Source organism: Thermobia domestica, chromosome 2 (genome assembly GCF_964235325.1).
Source record: "Thermobia domestica chromosome 2, izTheDome1.hap1.1, whole genome shotgun sequence".
Taxonomy (NCBI): Eukaryota; Metazoa; Arthropoda; class Insecta; order Zygentoma; family Lepismatidae; genus Thermobia; species Thermobia domestica.
The window spans coordinates 189,705,920-189,725,091 of NC_137455.1; the positions used below are offsets into that span (position 1 = coordinate 189,705,920).

The 19,172-nt window shown below is 33.8% G+C and overlaps 1 protein-coding gene across 5 annotated transcripts in view; it reads left to right on the forward strand.

The window, feature by feature from the left end:
• LOC145678325 (uncharacterized) overlaps positions 1-19,172 on the forward strand; it is a 57,686-nt gene that overhangs the window by 28,011 nt on the left and 10,503 nt on the right. For 4 of the 5 annotated variants that reach the window (XM_081748340.1, XM_081748337.1, XM_081748338.1 and 1 more), the window contains exon 2: positions 2,647-3,076. In XM_081748340.1, coding sequence (XP_081604466.1) covers positions 2,715-3,076 — 362 coding nt within the window. In that variant the 5' untranslated portion in view covers positions 2,647-2,714. Of the gene's footprint in view, positions 1-2,646; positions 3,077-16,402; positions 19,168-19,172 lie in introns of those variants that run through there. The other variant, XM_081748341.1, reaches the window with a different exon arrangement.

The following is a 19,172-nucleotide window of genomic DNA, read 5'->3' on the forward strand; positions in this document are numbered from 1 at the left end:
AAAGTGGCGGCTAAATTGGTGATTTTTGAAAATTCTGTAATTTCTCGCATTTTTTGCGACAAAATGGTTCCACGCAGAAGCAATACATTTTTTTTCGGAAAGCGGGTAACTTGGTCTTACCAACCGTGAAAACAATTGTAAAATTCGAACCGGAAGTGCTTGAAAAAAATTCGCAAACTTAGACTTTTCAGATAAACTGACGTTCATTTGTTAATTTATGTACAAAAAGATGGGTAGGCGTAAACCAAACTATAATAAAATATATATTTTATTTATAGTTAAAATATAGTATATGTGCATACCACAACAAGAATTATAACTCTACCTGTCTCATAGCTGAATGGTGGGGCACCGAAGTTGACCGTTTTCCATGTCTTCTACAATTCATAAATTTTACTCCCCGTCTTTGATGGCCCATTACTTGGCGGGAATTTTTTTTTTCGACAAAGCAAACAAATATGTGTCTCTTAAAAACATGTCTAGTTGCTATTTAAAAAGTTTCAACAATAGCTGAGATGGTGATGGCACAATGTTATTTTATTTTCTTTAAATTTTTTGCCTGAGTTGCAATGGAAGGCACCTATTCAGAATTCGAAGTAAATTTCTTGCTGCATGAGAAATAAGACTACTAGTTCTGTATTCCTCACATCTATCTGGGTTCAACTTCTTAATCATCGTTATCATGGTCGTTTTCAGGAAGTCTTTTCGCTACTCTTGTTCCATATATTTCACTGTAAGGTCGTGATAATTTTTTCTTGCCCTTGTCTTTTATATTGTTAATGAATTCGATTGGTATAGTACTTATCCCGGTTGTCTTTCCATTCCTAATCTCAAATATACCTTTCTCAGACTCGTCCTGGAAAATACGAAACCATTTATCCTCGCGTACTTCATTTTCTACTTTAATATTTAGGCAATACGGGGTAGATAATCAAAGAAAAGGTTAGGTTATGATATGTGTTTAATTATTGATGTTTATAAGTGTATTCCGAATTTCGAGATATAAAAAGTATCGTTAGTTTAATTATTGTTTGGTATTGATGTTTTACTGCATTCCAAATGTAGGAAGTCCGATTTATATTAAGTTTTACAGTAAGAACTAATACAGTATTTAAAAAAATAAATAAAAAGGGAGCGTCTGATGGTATGGGGTCGTAGCTAGAACTTCATTTCGGATGAGGTTCAACTTTTGTCACTTTTAAAAAGTTAATATGAAAATTGCTATTTAATACTTTATAGGTATTATTTTTCCGATTTATCTTAAATTTTTGGGGTATTCATACCCCAAATATTCCCCTTGACTATGTCCGTGCACAATGGGCCGATTGTTGCTTTACATAATTATTCATAAATGATGTTGTGTTGCTTGATTTACAGTTTACCGTCTCGCTTAGGGCAAAACTATATGAGACTTGAACCCGCAGCTTTACATGGGATGGGAACTGCCTGAGCTCCCAGCGGGAATCTAACTCTTATCTTTTGTGCCGAAATACAAATGATATTGTTTCCGGTGTTATATGTCAGGGAAAATTAATTACTTACTCATCAACGTTCAGGGAAATGAATACCAGAATTCCAGTGTAAAATATGTTGATATTATTAAGGAAAATATTATCTTCCAAAAATTGGGTTATATGACGTGAAAATTTAGTCCACATTTTTTTTCTTTGTTGCAGAACATAAGCTCTCCACACCTTTTAAGTTGATAATATATACTTCTTATTTTTTCCTAACCTCAACGTACATTCTTATTCAATAATCCACTATATTATATATCAATGTTTTGCAAGACTGTATGCTCCTTATTAAATGTCTATACACTAGTGACACATGTTATTTCTACATGTAATGAACAGTTCTGTTAAATCTAGAGGCAGACTGGCGAACTCGTTGAATTGTACAAGTTAATTTTTAATCATCAGTGAAAGTTATATAAAATTTTTAGTTTATGTTTCCAGTTGTAGTCATCAATGATAATTTCTTGTACCGAGCACACACTATATTTTGTGTAGACTTAAGGTACAGTGTCTTGTAGAAAAATATAGTACTATAACTTATCCTTTACTGTGCCAACTTCAATTCACTACTTAATTGCTGACTACCTGATGAGGTTACGTAAGCTATTAGATTAAAAATAAAACACTTAGAAATATTTATTGAAATTTATTAGTAATATTAAAATACAATGTTGGGAATTGGGGGGCGGGGTTAAATTTCGAATTTGATATACATATAAAGAATTATTAAATAAACACATTAGTTCATATGCATGTTTTTCTTTAATAAAATGTACAATGTAATTACTTAACTTTTGATAAAGAAGTGTGATTTTTTTGTTACATGTTACTATACTATAAAATGTTAAATAAATAGATCGTTCACATTACCTGTAAAAGTAATGAATTCCTTTCAGTTCAGAAGGTAGCAGAAACTATGTGGTTTAGTTAAGACATAAGGAAGAAACTGTTTGTTGATGGGTTGAATATTTAGCAATATCTGCTCCAGTGACGTAATTCAGAATTTGTTTTTCTCCTATAGTTGCATAAATTTCTCCTATAGTTACATAAATGTATAGATTAATTTTTTATTATTTCTTGGAGTAACAAAGAAAATTATCTGTTTAATATTTTTTCTTTTTCTTTCTAGACTTTTGAGGGGAATGATTTTAATTAAAGTTCGTTCTTTGTTACTCAAACATTACACAATATATTCCCATGATGGAAGATCAGTATGAAAGAGAATGTGAAATACCTCCTGCCCAACACCAAATATTCCTTAAAACTGAAAATGTTGATTGTGATCTTGAGGAAACTTCACTTGAATTGAAAGACGCAAAGCTCACAGAAATCAAAACAGAACTCACAGAAGAGAATGCTACAATACATGAAACCATACCTTGTGACTCAATTTCGAACTTAGTTAATTTAGTGAAGCCAGAGTTTGATTATAAGGATGATGAAACAGTTGGCGAGTTAAAAACGGAAGAATATTACATGCCTCCAGATTTATCTCAATCGTACTCCTTGGAGACTGTGGAAGAATATGTAAAAGATGAAATTCGTTCGGAATTCCAGAGGTAATATTTTATGTTAATTTTATATTAGTCCACATTTCCAGACCATAGCGAGTTTCATGATGGTCCATTGAAGTAGCCAGCTTTTGTTTTCACCCACAAACCTGACACTAGGGTTAGTATGAATAGATCGACAAGTCAAAGACAAAGTACACATCGTCAGTGTAATGCTATAAATGTACATTTAATCGCTCGATTTTCTCTTAAAATTCAATTCTCTAAGTCCTGTAATAATTCTCTTATTTATTTCGTTGTCTCTCTTTCGTTATGTTCATTTCATGTATGTAACTATCCTCCTTGTTCGAAGACTGGACTGGAGATGAGGTTACTATGGTTTCTGAGAGCATCGAGATATATATCTTAATTTTTCTTCTCATTGGAAGTAGAGAGCATCCAGTAAATTTGTACCAAAGTGTTCTTTTCTATCATTATTCAGTACGGAATAGAATTCTAAGTTGGTCAATGTTCAGCCCAGATCCTGTAATCCCATGGCACCTCCTTCCTTCCTCTTTCTTTCTTTCTCCTAATTTTCCCGGAAGTGTGATCACCGAGGGACGTGATAACTCTTTCGTGACGTGCTAACCTGACGATAGGTGCTGAAAGCCCAGAAGTCTAATTCCTAATCTTAATCCTTGAAGATTAACTCCCTTAGATATCTGTCCTGTATCCTTTAGATATCTTCAAGATCATATGTTTGTCCTCATTTTAACAGTAAAGAAGTATCTCTTTATTTTGGATTACCTACATATACAACTAGGAAAAAATTGTAGTTAAAGAAAAGAAAGGGAACACAGTTTATCACTATCAAGAATTTAAAATAAGAAAGATAGTTTTTTAATAAAAAAATTATTGCTTAAAAACTTCGTAGTATATACAGAGAATAGACTGCAATTTGTTTCAACTGTCGCCTTTTACTAGAAACAAACCCCGAAATCTTATTTAACATGATAACATAATAATCAAGAATTGGAAATAATAGATATTTTACGAACTTATTTGCTTCCTATTTTTGATCAATTTAAAATAATAAAGGCAGTGCATATAGTAGTAGTAATGCGAACAGTTCTTGAGACAAACTAGGTAAACTTATGCTTCCCGAAATGAAAGTGGCAAAAATAAGAATGGCAATAACAAGATAAGAAGAAAACAGAACTTTAGATTCTGTTTTTTTTTCGGGTAATATAATAACAAAATGAGAAGAACAGCTTTTTACTTCTTTGTTTAGTATATTTAAACTTTAATTACAATTTGTAAATTACATAAGTCTAATAATGGTAATGACATTAAAAATAGAGATCTCTATCAATCCTAAGGAGTTTTGCAAAGTGTCTGAATCGGTCCTTTATGAACGTGTTGGACGCATATCGTTAACAATGTTGTAGCAATTATATTAGATCAAGGGTGTTAACTCGATGTTATTTTAAGATATTTTCTGAATACATTCGATAGGATAGATCAAAAATATTACTAGACAGGTTTTATTAATTTAATTAGTTTGCAAAATTATTCAGGCTGGATCGTATTTGAGGATACTGGAAGCAGGTAAAGGGTGTACATTGGCCGAATTCTTTCAACAATCTGGAATTTCACAAGGTCCAAATCTTGGATCTAAATAGTTTTTCTTAATGCATAAAAGAATCTAATAAATTATTATATAGTAATGAGCTATAACCTCTTAAATGTATTAAATTCATAAATGACAGTAATGAACTGTAGTAAGATACGAGTGCAGTAGTTAAGTTGTACCAAAATAATTTACTAGATATAAGTATTAGTAAATTTAAAATCATGACTTTCACAAAACGTAAGAACTTACTAAATCTCAAAATACAATTATCGAAATTGATCTAAACGTTGTATGCATTATGAATTCTTAAGGTGTTATATGCTAATTGTAGTTTGCATTTAAAACTAGCAAACAACAGTATAATAAATGAAGTAAACAGAAACGTACGTTTGTTCTAAGAATTAGTAGAAAATTTAGTAAAATTGAATAAAAATTCCAGTCTCGAAAAATTGTATTCGTAACACCTCCGAAGACGTATTTCTGAGCGTTATGGACTCAGAGACAAAAACCGATTCTCTAAAAGTAGAAAAGATTATGTCCAGATTTAAAAAAGATATGTAATTTACAAGCAAACAGTCTTTTACCTATAACTGAAAACTTATTTACTTAGTAGTAATTATGAAATAATAATCCTTACGGAAAAATCATTACTGTCTTGCTATTCTTATTCAAGATATTTAATAGTATACCGAAGGAGCTGCTTCCGAGCTTTCAAACGTACCGAATAGAAAAACGCGTTTAGTAAATAAATTGTAATTTCTTTTATTTTACAGAAGGGCAGACTAATATTTTAAGTAAGTAACTAATGTCAGGTAACCTAAATTCACTCGCAAATCTTACGTGAAGTACATTATATTTTAGCTACAAAAGTTCTACATTAATTTTACAGAATGTTAAAAATGGCGTCCATTATCTTTAACAAAAATTTGTCGTGCCTCCCATGTTGTTCATCACTTTTCTCACTGTCTTAGCTGGTTTATTCCCCACGCTTCTGATTATGCTTTATCATAAATTCGGAATGTTTTGTAGTTGTGGTGCACCATATCTCTAGATAAATAAGAATCTGGTGCACTAAAACCAGGTGAGGGGGCAGGTGAAGATCTTTTGATATCAGTTGATCTTGGATGAATACGTGGGTCATCTTGTTCTTCATTTTTGATATTTAGAATTTTGCTCCGTCCTTTAGGAAAGAACAATAGCTTTGATCTTCTCCGAACATACTCAGGAACTCATTGGCAGTGTTCACGCACACATCTGAATTTACAATAGAGTCATAAAGAAAAAAAGCACTATCTACAAATTACACTTCGCACTACTCATTGCCTTGCAAGAACATATCTCTACATCATACACTAATGTTTTCCGTGGTGTGCAAATACCAGAAAAGAGTTGATGAGAGATACTACAGCAGTGTCGTCTCTATTGCAAAATTCATTCCTACCAAATCAGCTACTGTTCTTGACCTTAAAATGGGCATTCCGTCATCCTTCTCTTCCCCCCAACTAATATCACTACCAACAATACTCGTACATATTGTTCCCGTTCTTTATTATTACCTTTCAAACACATCGGTGAATTTTGAATCGCGAAACTAGGGCACAGTTTTATTTATTTATTTATTTTTTCACGTAGCTTCAAAACACTTTCACAACAAATAATTTCTGTGTATATTTTTTCCCTATTCCAGTAGCAAATCAGTTATTGTTAGTATCAACTCACATTTTTATCTTACAATATTTTATCATTCGATTGATTATCACAAGTAAGAAGCACTTTTGAGGAAAAATAAAAATACACAGGCTAATCCCTTTCTACTAGAACACATTGAAGTTTTCCGTACTTAATATATTCCACCGCACTACCATCGAACGTAATCAATGTAATAGCTGCTAATATGCACGACATTGCAGTTTACACTGCAGCAGGATTTCTAGATGATAATTATCATTCAAACCTGAAATTTCTAATTATTTATACGATAGAGGGGCCCACTATAATATGATGTACCTCTTTCGTCACAATTCATCATTTCTCTTTAATTTGCTTAATAATGTAAGTGCACCGTCTTGAACCGTGGTAGTCGTTACGTAAAAAAGGAAAATTTGAATATATTAGTGTAGTCGATACAAAAATGCAATATATATATATATATATATATATATATATATATATATATATATATATATATATATATATATTATATACAGGGTGCTAATCAACTATATCCACAAACTAGGAGGTGATTCCTCATATGGACCTATGGCGTAAAGTGCATAGTTTAACTGTACCAACTTAAATCACAAAAGTATATAATTATAAGACCTACTGATAAACCAGGAGGCCTAGTAATAATGAACACAAAAGACTATGAAAAAGAAGCACTCCTCTAATTGGAAGATGAAACCACGTTCAGAAAAATAAAACAATCAAAACAAGCAATCATCAAAATGATAGAAAACAAGATAACCTTCTTTGAGAACCTGCTAATTAAAGCAGGAGCACTAAAACACTTCAATGCAGGAAGACTAATAAACAGAAGGTCAAACCTACCGAGCTTCTACCTACTACCAAAAATACATAAACAACCAAGACCAGAAACGAATCTCCCCCCAGGGAGACCAATAGTATCAGCCTGCAACAGCCCCACAAAAACCTAGACAAATACTTAACACATTTTCTTATGAAACTCCTACCAACACTGCCGGAATGGCCAAAAGACACCACGGATTTCCTCCAGAGAATCAGAAAAATCAGGAAAACGAATCCATAGAACCTCCAATACACCACAGACATAAAAAAAACTATACCCGAGCATAGAAAGCAAAAGACATAGAACTTGTATCACACTATTACACTTCGAGATATGACTGGCTAAAAAAAAAAAAAAAAAAAAATCCGAAGGAGAAACACTGGAGCGACCAGCTCCTGCTCTAGTGAAGAGAGGACTGGAAATTCTGATGTGCAACAACTACATCAGATTTGGTGACAAAATATTTCTCCAACGCAAAGGCACATCCACGGGAGCCTCGGTGTCGGTGGCCTCTGCGAACATCTATCTTCACATGGAGCTAACCCAGACGGAAACGGGCCCCATAAAACCTTTACACAGATATAGATTTGTAGATGATATCGTGAGAATATTTCCAGGCACCAATCAATAACTAGAAACACATTGAAAACCTACAAAGAAACAAACGAGGACTAGAATTCACCATGGAAACAGACGAAGCTCGAATAAACTTCCTGGATGTAATAATAGTGAAAAGACCATGCGGCAGTCTAGAGACAGGCATCTACTACAAACCCACAAACAAGAATTCTTGAGAGCGAACTTAGCACACCCCTCGACACTGAAAAACTCACTAATAACACGCCAAGGACTACAACTAACGAGAATCATTGAAAACAAAGACTGAAAAACAGATTAAAACTACTAGGTAGAACCTTTGTAACAAGAAGCTACAAAAAGCGCTTGTCAGAATCAAAATAGAGAACCTGCTAACAGAAGAAAACAAGAAAAAGAAAAAACAGGGGACAGACAGACTAATATTCCCACTACTTTACCACCCAAACTATGAAAAAATACTAAACAATTATCAAAGAATCCTGGGAAAGAGGAAAAATGGAATACAAAACTGAAGACTGGTGGCAAAAATGCCCCAAGGAACCCCAATGATAGCATACAGGAGACCCAAAAACGTAAAACAATACCTCACAAAAGCAACATATGACAAACCAATAAAAAAAAACACTCAGAAACGAATAACCACACAGAAGAAAAACACACAAAAAAGAACAGACACTAACACACCAAGAACAGAAAACAAGAAAACGGAGAACGAAAAGAAAAAAAGAAAAACGAAAGAGAAAAGAAAATAGAACAAAATGAAAACGAAAAAGAAAAGAGATGGCAAAAAAGAAGGGCAATAAAAAGGAAAGAAACAAAGTGGAAAAGGGAAAACGAAAAAAGAGAACGAAAAGAGGACCCCAGAAAACAAAAAAGCAAGAAAACAGAAAAAGGAAATACTGGAAAACCATGGAAAGAATAAAAGGAAAAATCAGAGCCACAGGCCTTTAAACCAAACTGAAAACCGCAAATTGAGACAAACTACAAACCAACCAAAGGAAGACCCCAACAAAAAATGGAAAATCAGAACCAAAAGAAACGGATAATAAATATTATACGAAACGAAAAATGAAAACGGAGTAAAAAAGAAACAAGACGACGAAGGTGTAAACAAAAGAACGAAGGAAAACGAAAACAAAATACCCAAAAAGAACAAGGGAAGAAACACAATCTGTGAGAAACTAGAAACTGTGGTACCAACCCAAAAATAAAATGAAGAATAAAAAAATACTATAAAAATAACAATAACAACAACAACTAAAAAATAGAAACTAAAACAACAAGTAAAAGAAACAAAGAATGCTAAGGGGGAACAAATCTCCTCTCAATTTGACTTTATTGGTGCACATCACACACGCTGGAAAAATGGCGAAACTAAGCTCCACTGATCAAAGGAAAATAAAGCTATATACAGAGGTAAGTGTTCCACTATTCAGCCTCCGTGAACCCTTTATAAGAAGAAACAAAGAGATTATTGCATATAAGATTGGCACGTCAAAACCTCAGATCGACATTATTTTATGGCGGGAAGAAACGTGGGCAAAGAATACCACGTAAGAGTCTAATTGACTAACACCTGCTGGTAATAGCCTATATTTACATCAAAGAAAAAGAAGAAGACAATGCTTTTGCTCGAACGAAGTGGTGGAAAGTAGATGCGACGAGTGCTGAAAACACTCGAAAGGAAATTATCACACTGCAAGCACTGCAAATAAAGGGAAAAAATGTGCACATAGAAGGGGAGTTGAGTTGACTTTGAGTTTAACGTCCCGTTCAGCAGCGAGCCTGTGAGACGTGAAGCTACTTATTAACGTGGAATCCAAACCACATGAGCTCCCACCGGGAATCGAACTCGGGTCTCCTACGATAAAGGCGCGTATGCTAACCGCTTAGCCACGAAGCAGCTCCACATAGAAGAGCAAGAGAACCAGGGTATCAGTAGTGCTCAAAAGAACAGCAAGAAAAGATTGGGAGAAACAAAAGGTAGAAGCCTTATTGATAAATAAATTTGGTGCTGAAATAGACATTCAAGCACATTTGAAGGAGAAACGGGAATTATACAAAAACTGGGAGAATTCTGGATAGCAACAAGGCCTAAAGGATTACAACGAAGTGAAGAAGAATAGCAAGAAACCAGTTAGTGTAGCGAAAGACAAGACTTATGGTAAGTTATAACCAACCTGGAAACAAAAGAGGAAGTAAAGATTTGGAAGCTTTCGAACGTAAGAAAGAGACAAAATAAATATTTTTCGCCGTATTTACTGCATCAAGGATGAAGATAATAACATTCTAACAAGTGAGAAGATAAACAAGAGGTAGAATGAATATTTCTGAAAATTTTTCAATAAAGAAAACTCGAATGGAAACTGCGAAAATCCGCATGAATCAGGGACTTGTTCGGCCTGTGACTGTGTTAGGTATTGAAAATATCATGATAAAGACGGAAAAGAGTAAAGCTTCAGGCCACGGAAAAATACTACTGAAGTTATTTTGTCATTTCAGAAGATGTGTTAAAAACAAGTCTTGTGGAAAATAAATGACATTATGTAGCATTTTTCAGTACAAAATTGTGTCAGAGACATTACATGGTAGTAGCAGAAAATTTCACATGCGAAAACACAAAACTTTTGTACAGATAACTTATGGACTTAATCCTTTTTTCCAACATCGTCTAGTTAAAGAAGTCGTACAATGAATACTTACGTTTTATTTGTTGATAAAAGTTCGAATAAAATGAATCAAATAAGGATATGAGTAGTCTAATTTAACACAGTAATACTTCAGTTCAGGAAATAAAATCTTGTTACTTAACATAAGTATTTTTGGGCCATTCAAGTGCATGTGATCTTTTGAAAGCCTTCCATGAAGGTATTCTTAAATTAGGCATCGTAGCAAAATGTAAAATTCAGATTGCAACTGATCGCCAAATGCTAGCATTAACTTGTTAAGTGATTTCAAGTGAGTAATAGAATCATCATCATTGAATCAAAAATGCAGAATTCTAACAGATACAGGCACGTGTTCTTTTCACTTTGTACACGGCAGCTACACAACAACACACAACTTGTTCATGTAGAAAGTTAAAGAGTTTTTGAGGCCTTTGCGTTATTATTTCAGTGATTTCCCAACTAGACGGTCGCAGTATACCTATATGCAGGGGTGTAGCCACGGGGGGGCCACCGGGGCCCGGCCCCCCCAAATGACCAGCTTATAAAACATCATCGTAAGATTACCTCGCTTCAGTCATTTAAAAATAACAAAGTTAACATATAATTGATAATTTTCGGTAAAATATTATGGAAAATACAATTTTACCATACCGATCGAAAAATAGTGTGGTATCCAGGGGCGTCGTTAAGAGGGGTAAGGGTGGAGCTCCCCCCCAAAAAAGTTCTCAATTTCTTAACAAGTTGGCAAATTAAAATACCTAGTTGGCAATTTGAAGAATGCCGGTTTGTTCGTGCTGCAAATCATGATCAGTTCTTTTATACACTTGGCATAAATTTTGTGTAGTTTCCTATCTTGAAATAAATTGATATACCGGTATTCGTTGAAAACTTCTTTACTTGTTGCAAGTGATCAGTGCCGGATTTACTTACAAGTTAAACAAGCTGTAGCTTAGGCCCCCACTGTCTTGTAGGCCCCGGAAACCTGAAGAAAACTGGATATCCATTTCCAATGTATAAGAAAATCAATCAATAAAATAAAATTTACATATACGTAGGACGTAGCAACAGTGCTTACTGTTGTGTACGCTACTATGATGTAAGTGATGGTGCCCCTTCTGCTAGGTTGCTTCCTAAAATATCATTAGTTTATCCATTTCTGTATACAGGGTGCCTACGTTCACTGGACACGTAAAGGGCCCCATTACCTTCAACAGCTTAGGGCCCCACTAAACCTAAATCCGACTCTGCAAGTGATCACACTTCACTTTTGTTCATTTGATATTCCTAAACATTTTGAAGAATCTTTAATGAAAAATCGGGAAATTTTACCACTGACAAAAGCTGAATAGAGGTGGCGTGCAAAATTAAAACAAAGACAAACAGAAAAAGCGTTTCGGTTGCAGGTAGAGCATTAGACGCAAAAGCATTTGATACAAGAGCGTATACAAGACAACACGCAGATTGTGGAGAATAATAAGAACTAATAGGCCTATTAATAAAATAAGAACAAGTCAGTGACTGGTTAGTATAAACTTTTTACTATGTATAGTATCTAATTTGACAAATTTAGGAGTTTTTTCCTAATAGTAAAATATCAAAGGGAACTAGATTTTGATACCAGAGTGAATATATTATGTAACCGGGTCTGCTTTGTGTGTGAATAGACCTTTCCCTTTGAACAAAAAGTGATCATATTAATACGGAGGAAAACAATAGATTATTTCAGTTGTTTTGCAGTAAGACTCTATTTACATGGCTTTTCGAGTAGAGAAAATTGAACAAAATATGTTTTGGGAATGGTATCACATTAGATTTTTGGGGGTGTTGTTCGGTAGGGAGAAAAGCTACAATGGATGTCAAGCAGTGCCGTGCCTTGGGGTGGGGCGACCACCCCGGGTGCAGATGTAAAGGGGCACAAACTTCGGGAGAAAAATGCATGTGCGTACACATGTATAAAATGCAAGGAAAAAAGTAATTAAAAGTGCTTAAAATCAAGAGAAAGCAGGGTTTAATTTTGAAAATTTTCTACCGCTTCGCGCCAAGCATGGTGGTGCTTCGCGGCTGGTCTTTCGATCTCACCCATATGTACAGCGGCACCGTCGTATACTCTCCCCGGGCGCTGACTTACCACGGCACGGCACTAGAAGTGAAGTGAAGTGATTTTAGTTTAGCGTCCCTTTCAGCAGCGAGGCTATATGAGACGTGGACCTACTGATTAACGTGGAATCCGAACCACATGGCACGGCACTAGAGTCAAGTCATTTCGTCGCTTCCACTGTGAACCTAAGTCCAAGATTTCAAAAGTCACATTATGGCGTTCAAAACGTCTGCTGGGTGTAAATATAGACCGGTGTCTGTTTCACTTCATTTTCATACAAATATGTTGCCTTTCCTACCTTATTTTTAATCCTGTAATTCCTTCTTTCGAAAGTAAAACAAAAATTGCAATTCTTTCTTTCTTAAGTCAAAGCATTACATATGTAGCTCACAGGGCCGCAACTATGGGGGAGGAAGCGAGGCACGTGCCTAAAAGGGAGGTTATATATTAGTATTTTTTCTGCCGGTATTTAATATATTTCATCAGAGTGCGAAATCATGAAATCGAAGTGAGAGAAGACGAGGAGTGAAGTTAAAAAAAAAACTTTGCGCACTTTTATGCTTTAAAGTTTCGATATAGAAAGTTCACGTATTTAGGCATCCAGAAGTAGTAAATTATACAAAGTTAGGAATTATACTAGTATACCGCTGATCACTAGTTCATCTAATAATTAAATATGAAATACACGTTGATTACATATGAATTACGGTAATTACTTTGGAAACTTATGACATTTTAGTGTATTATCCCCCCCAAGCAAAGATTTAGTGAGGGAGTTTTGTCCAAAAATATTCAGTGGGGGAATTCCCCTGTTCCTCAAGGATTTCGCACATTGTTTTTCACAATAAATTTCACTATTTCAATTCGATAATAAATAATGAATTTTTTGTAGAATCAAATCTCATATTATAATACGAATTATAGTGCATTTTCATCTTCTCTAACGACATACATTATTCATTTTGGTGAAGAAAATCATTCTACAAAGACATTCTCTCAGGCTTTCTCCCACTTCTCTGCCAGAGCCTTTTTCCGCACCCTACCCAACAAGATCCGGCGTTTTAGCAAACGTCCTTAAAATATGAAGTACGTAGATGAGCTAAGGAGGTATTTGTGTGCAGGTTAGCCTGGTCTCTCACTGAACCCCTCAATTGAATGTTTATGAAAATTATATGTCCCTATATAATAAGCAGTAAATATAGCCTACCTTATTCTACGTTTTTTAATGCATTTCTACAACAGATTATAGCTTTAGAGGTTCTCGTGAGGATTGGGTGACGCGGATTATCTAACCTAGCCATAAGTTGTCAAATTAGCAGTTGTGCATCGTGCATGGTAATAATGATCCTGAGTTAAGGTGTAAAATTGCACTCCAAAGTGGAACAAGGGCTGTTCGTATTCGTACCTCAGACGAGGCATGGAATGGGACGAATATGAAAATAAGGTTGCTGTAATAGATTTCCACAGGGTTGGTACAAGTGAGACTAAGATTTTCAAAACACTTTTTATTTTTTAATAAAACTTAGCAATTTTTAGAATCAAGACTTGGCAATGTCAAGTTTCATCCCCCCCCCCCCAATCTTGTAATGCTCGCTACGCCGCTGATGGTATCTTTTCCTTATACCGATCGTAAAGTAGCATGGTATACTTTTTTTGTGACAGCAGATTACACAATTTACTGCGATTTATATTTGACAGTTTGATGACAAACGTTTTAACAAGGTACTATAAATACTACCATAAAACATGGGTACTAAATTAATTTGTAAGTACAGTACATTATATTTTTATATGCTCTATCTCGTGTTTTAAAAAACATATTTTTTATCATATGGAAAATTTGATGAAAAACAAAGTTTTTATTCAATTTTTCAGTCTGGATTTCATTCGCTTTCTTAAAAATGCTACTTGGTGTAAAACAGGAAGTAAGATATAGCTGTTAATAAAATAAATGTTTGTTCAGTCACGAATAATAAATAAATATTTTTGTTAGGAAATCTTTAAGAAATTAAGTGCAATTTTAAAGAAAATCAATCTTATGTAGATAGGTTCTGTGTACAAAGGCTTAAACTGAAATAGTTACGCACAAAGGTATAACATTTGGTCCGGGACAGTAGTTCTGAGTTAAATATAATAAAAACCATCTGGAATATAATTCATGGAGAAAAAGTATAATAATAATAATAATAATAATAATAATAATAATAATAATAATAATCTTTAAAAGCAGTGCTTTTAGTTTTTCGGAAGGAAACCAAAATTTTCCAGTTTTTTTCAGGCCTAAAAAACACCAGCTGCAACACATTTTTTTGGGCTTGGCCTCCCTTGAAAAACGACGGGCCCCCCCTACATTAACCTGCTGGCTACACCCCTGCCTATATGACAGATTCATATATATTTCTTCTGAAAATTTGTTCTATCAGATAGGTTGAGAATATAAAAGTAATTGAAAGATACATTTGAATCTTCATGATACCCTATTTGAATAAGTAAATTAACCTATTGAATAACTGAACTCTAATTGAATAACTAAATTCACCCACCTGAGAGCAATAAGTTATTCGTTTTGAGCTCTTGCTGAAAAATGGTGTGCTTCCTACTAAATTGTTATTCCTTCAGTGGCTGCGGAATCGGTCTTTTTTTATTCCTTTCCGATAAGCGAGCCTTTGATGCCATTTTGTATATTAAAATGTATTTAATGCTGAGAAATATTGGCAGGCTGTTTCTGGAGGGAGAATTTATAAAAGTCGTTAAAAATCCTTCAGAGATGCTATATGTATATGTTAAAAATAATACAAATATATTACCAGTGAAGGATATTCAAATAAGATTTGAAGCAAAATCAGCATGTAAAAGTTAAATGTCGTAAACGTAATTTCTTTGAGATGTGATCGCATAGACTTCTTAATTCCTGAATTCGGAAAACTAATTTGATGTCCTTTATGTAAGAAGATTATAAAGAAGTGACACTTAGCACCATCAGTCACGTTTAATTTTGGAATAAGCAATTATTGAGTGACTCTAGCTTTGAAGTAATTTATTTCTACGAAGTAATTTCTTCCTGAGAAGCAGATCAATTAAATGGCTTTTGAAATTTGTCAAAGTAGGGAATTCCAACAAAAACACGGATTTTCAATTAGAAAAGATTGGATTCAGACGATGCTGTGTTTTTGAAATTTACAAGATTCCAGTATGTTTCTTGAGAATTCAACTGTTCGAAATGAATCCTCAGTAAAAAAAAATTAGTCCCTCTTTGAAAATGATCTAGAATCTATTATAGCTTAACGACATGTCCATCCAGACGTCTCTCAATATGGTAAAGTTGATGAAATAATTGTATACAAAAGTATCCTCACGGTGAAGGGAACCTCTGGGAATGAAAAAGGAAAAACAAGAGGAATTAAATACCACTTGGAAGGCAATTAGAGCACGGTTGAAATTAAAGAATAAAATTACTGGAGCAGGCTGGGGAAAAACATGTTCAAGAGAATACTGTTTCAGCTCAAAAGAAACTACGTTAATGTTAGATTTTTATCATTTTATTTAAGATATTTTAACATTGAAAAGAAACCCCATCAGTCTTAGATTTTTAATGTTTTACAAGTTGTTGAGTGTTCTATTGTTACTACTTGCTGTATGTACTGATATGAGTTTAAACAAGAAAATTACTGCTTCATCTTAAAAGAAATACTTAACAAGTATTAAATGAGCATCGTTGATTGATTTCTTAAAAACTTCATAATGCAACGAGAAAAACCTTGCTAATTCAGCATTTTCTTTTCAGATCGTAAGAATAATGTGTATGAAGTATATAAACTGAATAGGGTATAAGTGATAGAATTATCGAATTTTTCAATATTTATTACAGATCACGAAGTTTGAAAATTAGCCGGAAAAGTCACGGTTTTGGAATTCTGAATTTAGTAGACATTCAAGATGATCCACTTTTAAAGAACTTGTGGTCAGTTTCCTTAAATTAGAAAACAAATCCAGCGTAGGTACGCTCCACTTGGCCAGACGGCGAAGCAACACTATTACGTAAAAGTTGTAAATCCTTTGCGGGAATCATACACTCGAAGAAACCTCACCTTTGATTGAACCAGAGTTGTCTCTTGCACCATTGTAACGCATAAACTAATTCGTCACTCTTCGTGCGAAGTTTTATAGCGAGAAGCGAACAACCGTTCTAGCCAGCCATCCTACTCAATGATTTGGCTTCAGTGGACTTTCCTTCTCACCAAATTAAAGTTCATCTTGGAAGGACACTTTTTAGTGATCAAACGAAATCCGACGAAGTTACGAACTATATCTTACGAAAGGTTCCAGGGCTTGAATAAGTTGTGTCTTTGGTAATACATTTTCCCTGAGTACATATTTAAAAAAAATTAATCTCGAATCGATTACTGTCGTGGCGGTATGTTCTGTACGTTAACAGATTTCAAAGTGCTAGTGCGGTAAACAGTCACTTTTCAATGGAATTGTTTATATTGCACCTTTTGATATCGACGATGGAGATCTTTTGCCCACATATTTCTATTTGCTTATCTGCTCCTCTAATACCTGAATACTGAGTAAACTGCCCTCTTCTAGTACTACTGAGATGACTAAACAGAGAATGTTGCTGAACACACACAAGTGCCATTCTGTTGTAATACTGATTATTCGCACGTAATAGGTACAAATCATTTAAGGACGCATTTCTGTCAATCCTTAGTTCTTCAATGTTCACAAACAGCAATGTGTTAGTGTTGTAATATAAAATGAGAAAACGTCAAACATAGAAAAGTTAATTTGTTTTAAAATGTAAAATATTAAAAAATAATTCTCTCTATATAATCTTTTATTCACATAAGCGTTGTGTAGTGTTAATCCAATATTTTCTGCATATACGATGAAAATTTAAAATACATAGAGGATAAAAATAATGTCTATTCTTGGATATTATCTCTAAGTCACAGCTCTGTCATATAGAACAGCCATGTGAACTATTGCAGAATAATTTTGTATATATATGATCTTTTATTATTACATAAATACTGTGTACCGTTGGTCCAATATTTTCTGCATATAGTATGAAACTATAAAATACATACAAGTTACTAAATAATGGCTACAGTTGGATATTATCTTCAACTGTATTCTCCTCTCGTATGGAATCGGAATAAGACCATTCATTTTTTTTCCTAACGTTTCGACTATGAATGTGTATAGTAATAACTAGCATATATATATTTTTCCTCCTTGAACTACATTAATAGAAGGTCGGACTTCTTAACCTCCTAGTATATGATTGTTTGCGTATATGAGAAAGTGTTAGTGTGTCTATTTTCAATGTAAATCATTCTGTTATTCATAAATTTAATATTCGAATTTTATGATCAACACACTTCATAATAAATAATATCGTATGTAAAGTGTGGGTATCCCATTTCCCCTTCTCTTAAAATATGTGTCTCCATATTTACAGCGCACATCTTGCTCACTTAGCATGCAAACCTATCTGCAATGCTAATAGCGCGTATCATTTTAGCAAAACAGAAACTGCTACAATAAGAATCGATGTTTGCATTCCAGCAATCTAAATCAAAGAGTTTGTTCTTGTGTTTAACACATCAGTTTCAAATAATAATTATTATTTGATCTACCTTAGAAGAAACAACTTCCACGGTTTAGATTTCTATGGCACTCTAAATCAAAAGTTTTTGTTGTTGTTGTTGTGTTTTAACACATCAGTTTAGATGATAGTTATTTTTTAATCTATCATGCAAGGAATAATAACTTCCATGGTTTAGATTTCTGACTTATATGATTATCATCCACCAAATATAAAATTAAGTGACTAAAATAATGTTCTGCGAAAATAACTTCTATGGCGGGCCCTGCAGAAGAGTAACCACGATGGAACTTCGTTTCAGAAATGTATTTCATTCAGTAACAATCCTCTTTAGTGCGGCTTAAGGTTCAAAGAAGTATTAAAAATTATTTTGTAGCTATAGATCATTAATATGGAGAACGCATTTTTGCAATTTGAATATTACGTGAGAAGGCGATTTTTGTTTTGTTATGCTACAAATACGTTCTTTCTTAATCTATTTGTGCGATCTTCGCATATCAGAATACGTACTCCTTGTTTCCATCAATTTTGGTATCATATGAAAATTTGGGTAGGATAGATTTATAAAACAAACAGGCATGAAGTCCATTTCAAAAGGGATAAAAACGGAATCAAACCAAATAATGAAATATTAAGATTTATGGCATTACAGTAATTCTTAATTCTTTTTCACTTTGTTGGAAGGCTGAATTTATTGTAAAAGAAATGCATGATCCTTAGATTTCCATGGAATTATGCAAGAACTTTAGATTGATACATTGTGCTAGTTAATTTTACATTCTCTGTTATTTCAGTTGATACATTTGTATTTTTGCTTTACATTGATGAACTTTACGTCTCCATTACCTGCAGTCTAGACGAAAATTAGATTTTAAAACAGCAGGTGATACTGTGTAATAAAATATATTAAATTTTGTGTTTTTTAACTTATTACAAGTGATCCTGTTGTTTGGGAGTTAATAATGACTGGACTGTTAGAAAATATACATTGATTTGTGTTAGCTCCTGGCTTATTAACATTTTC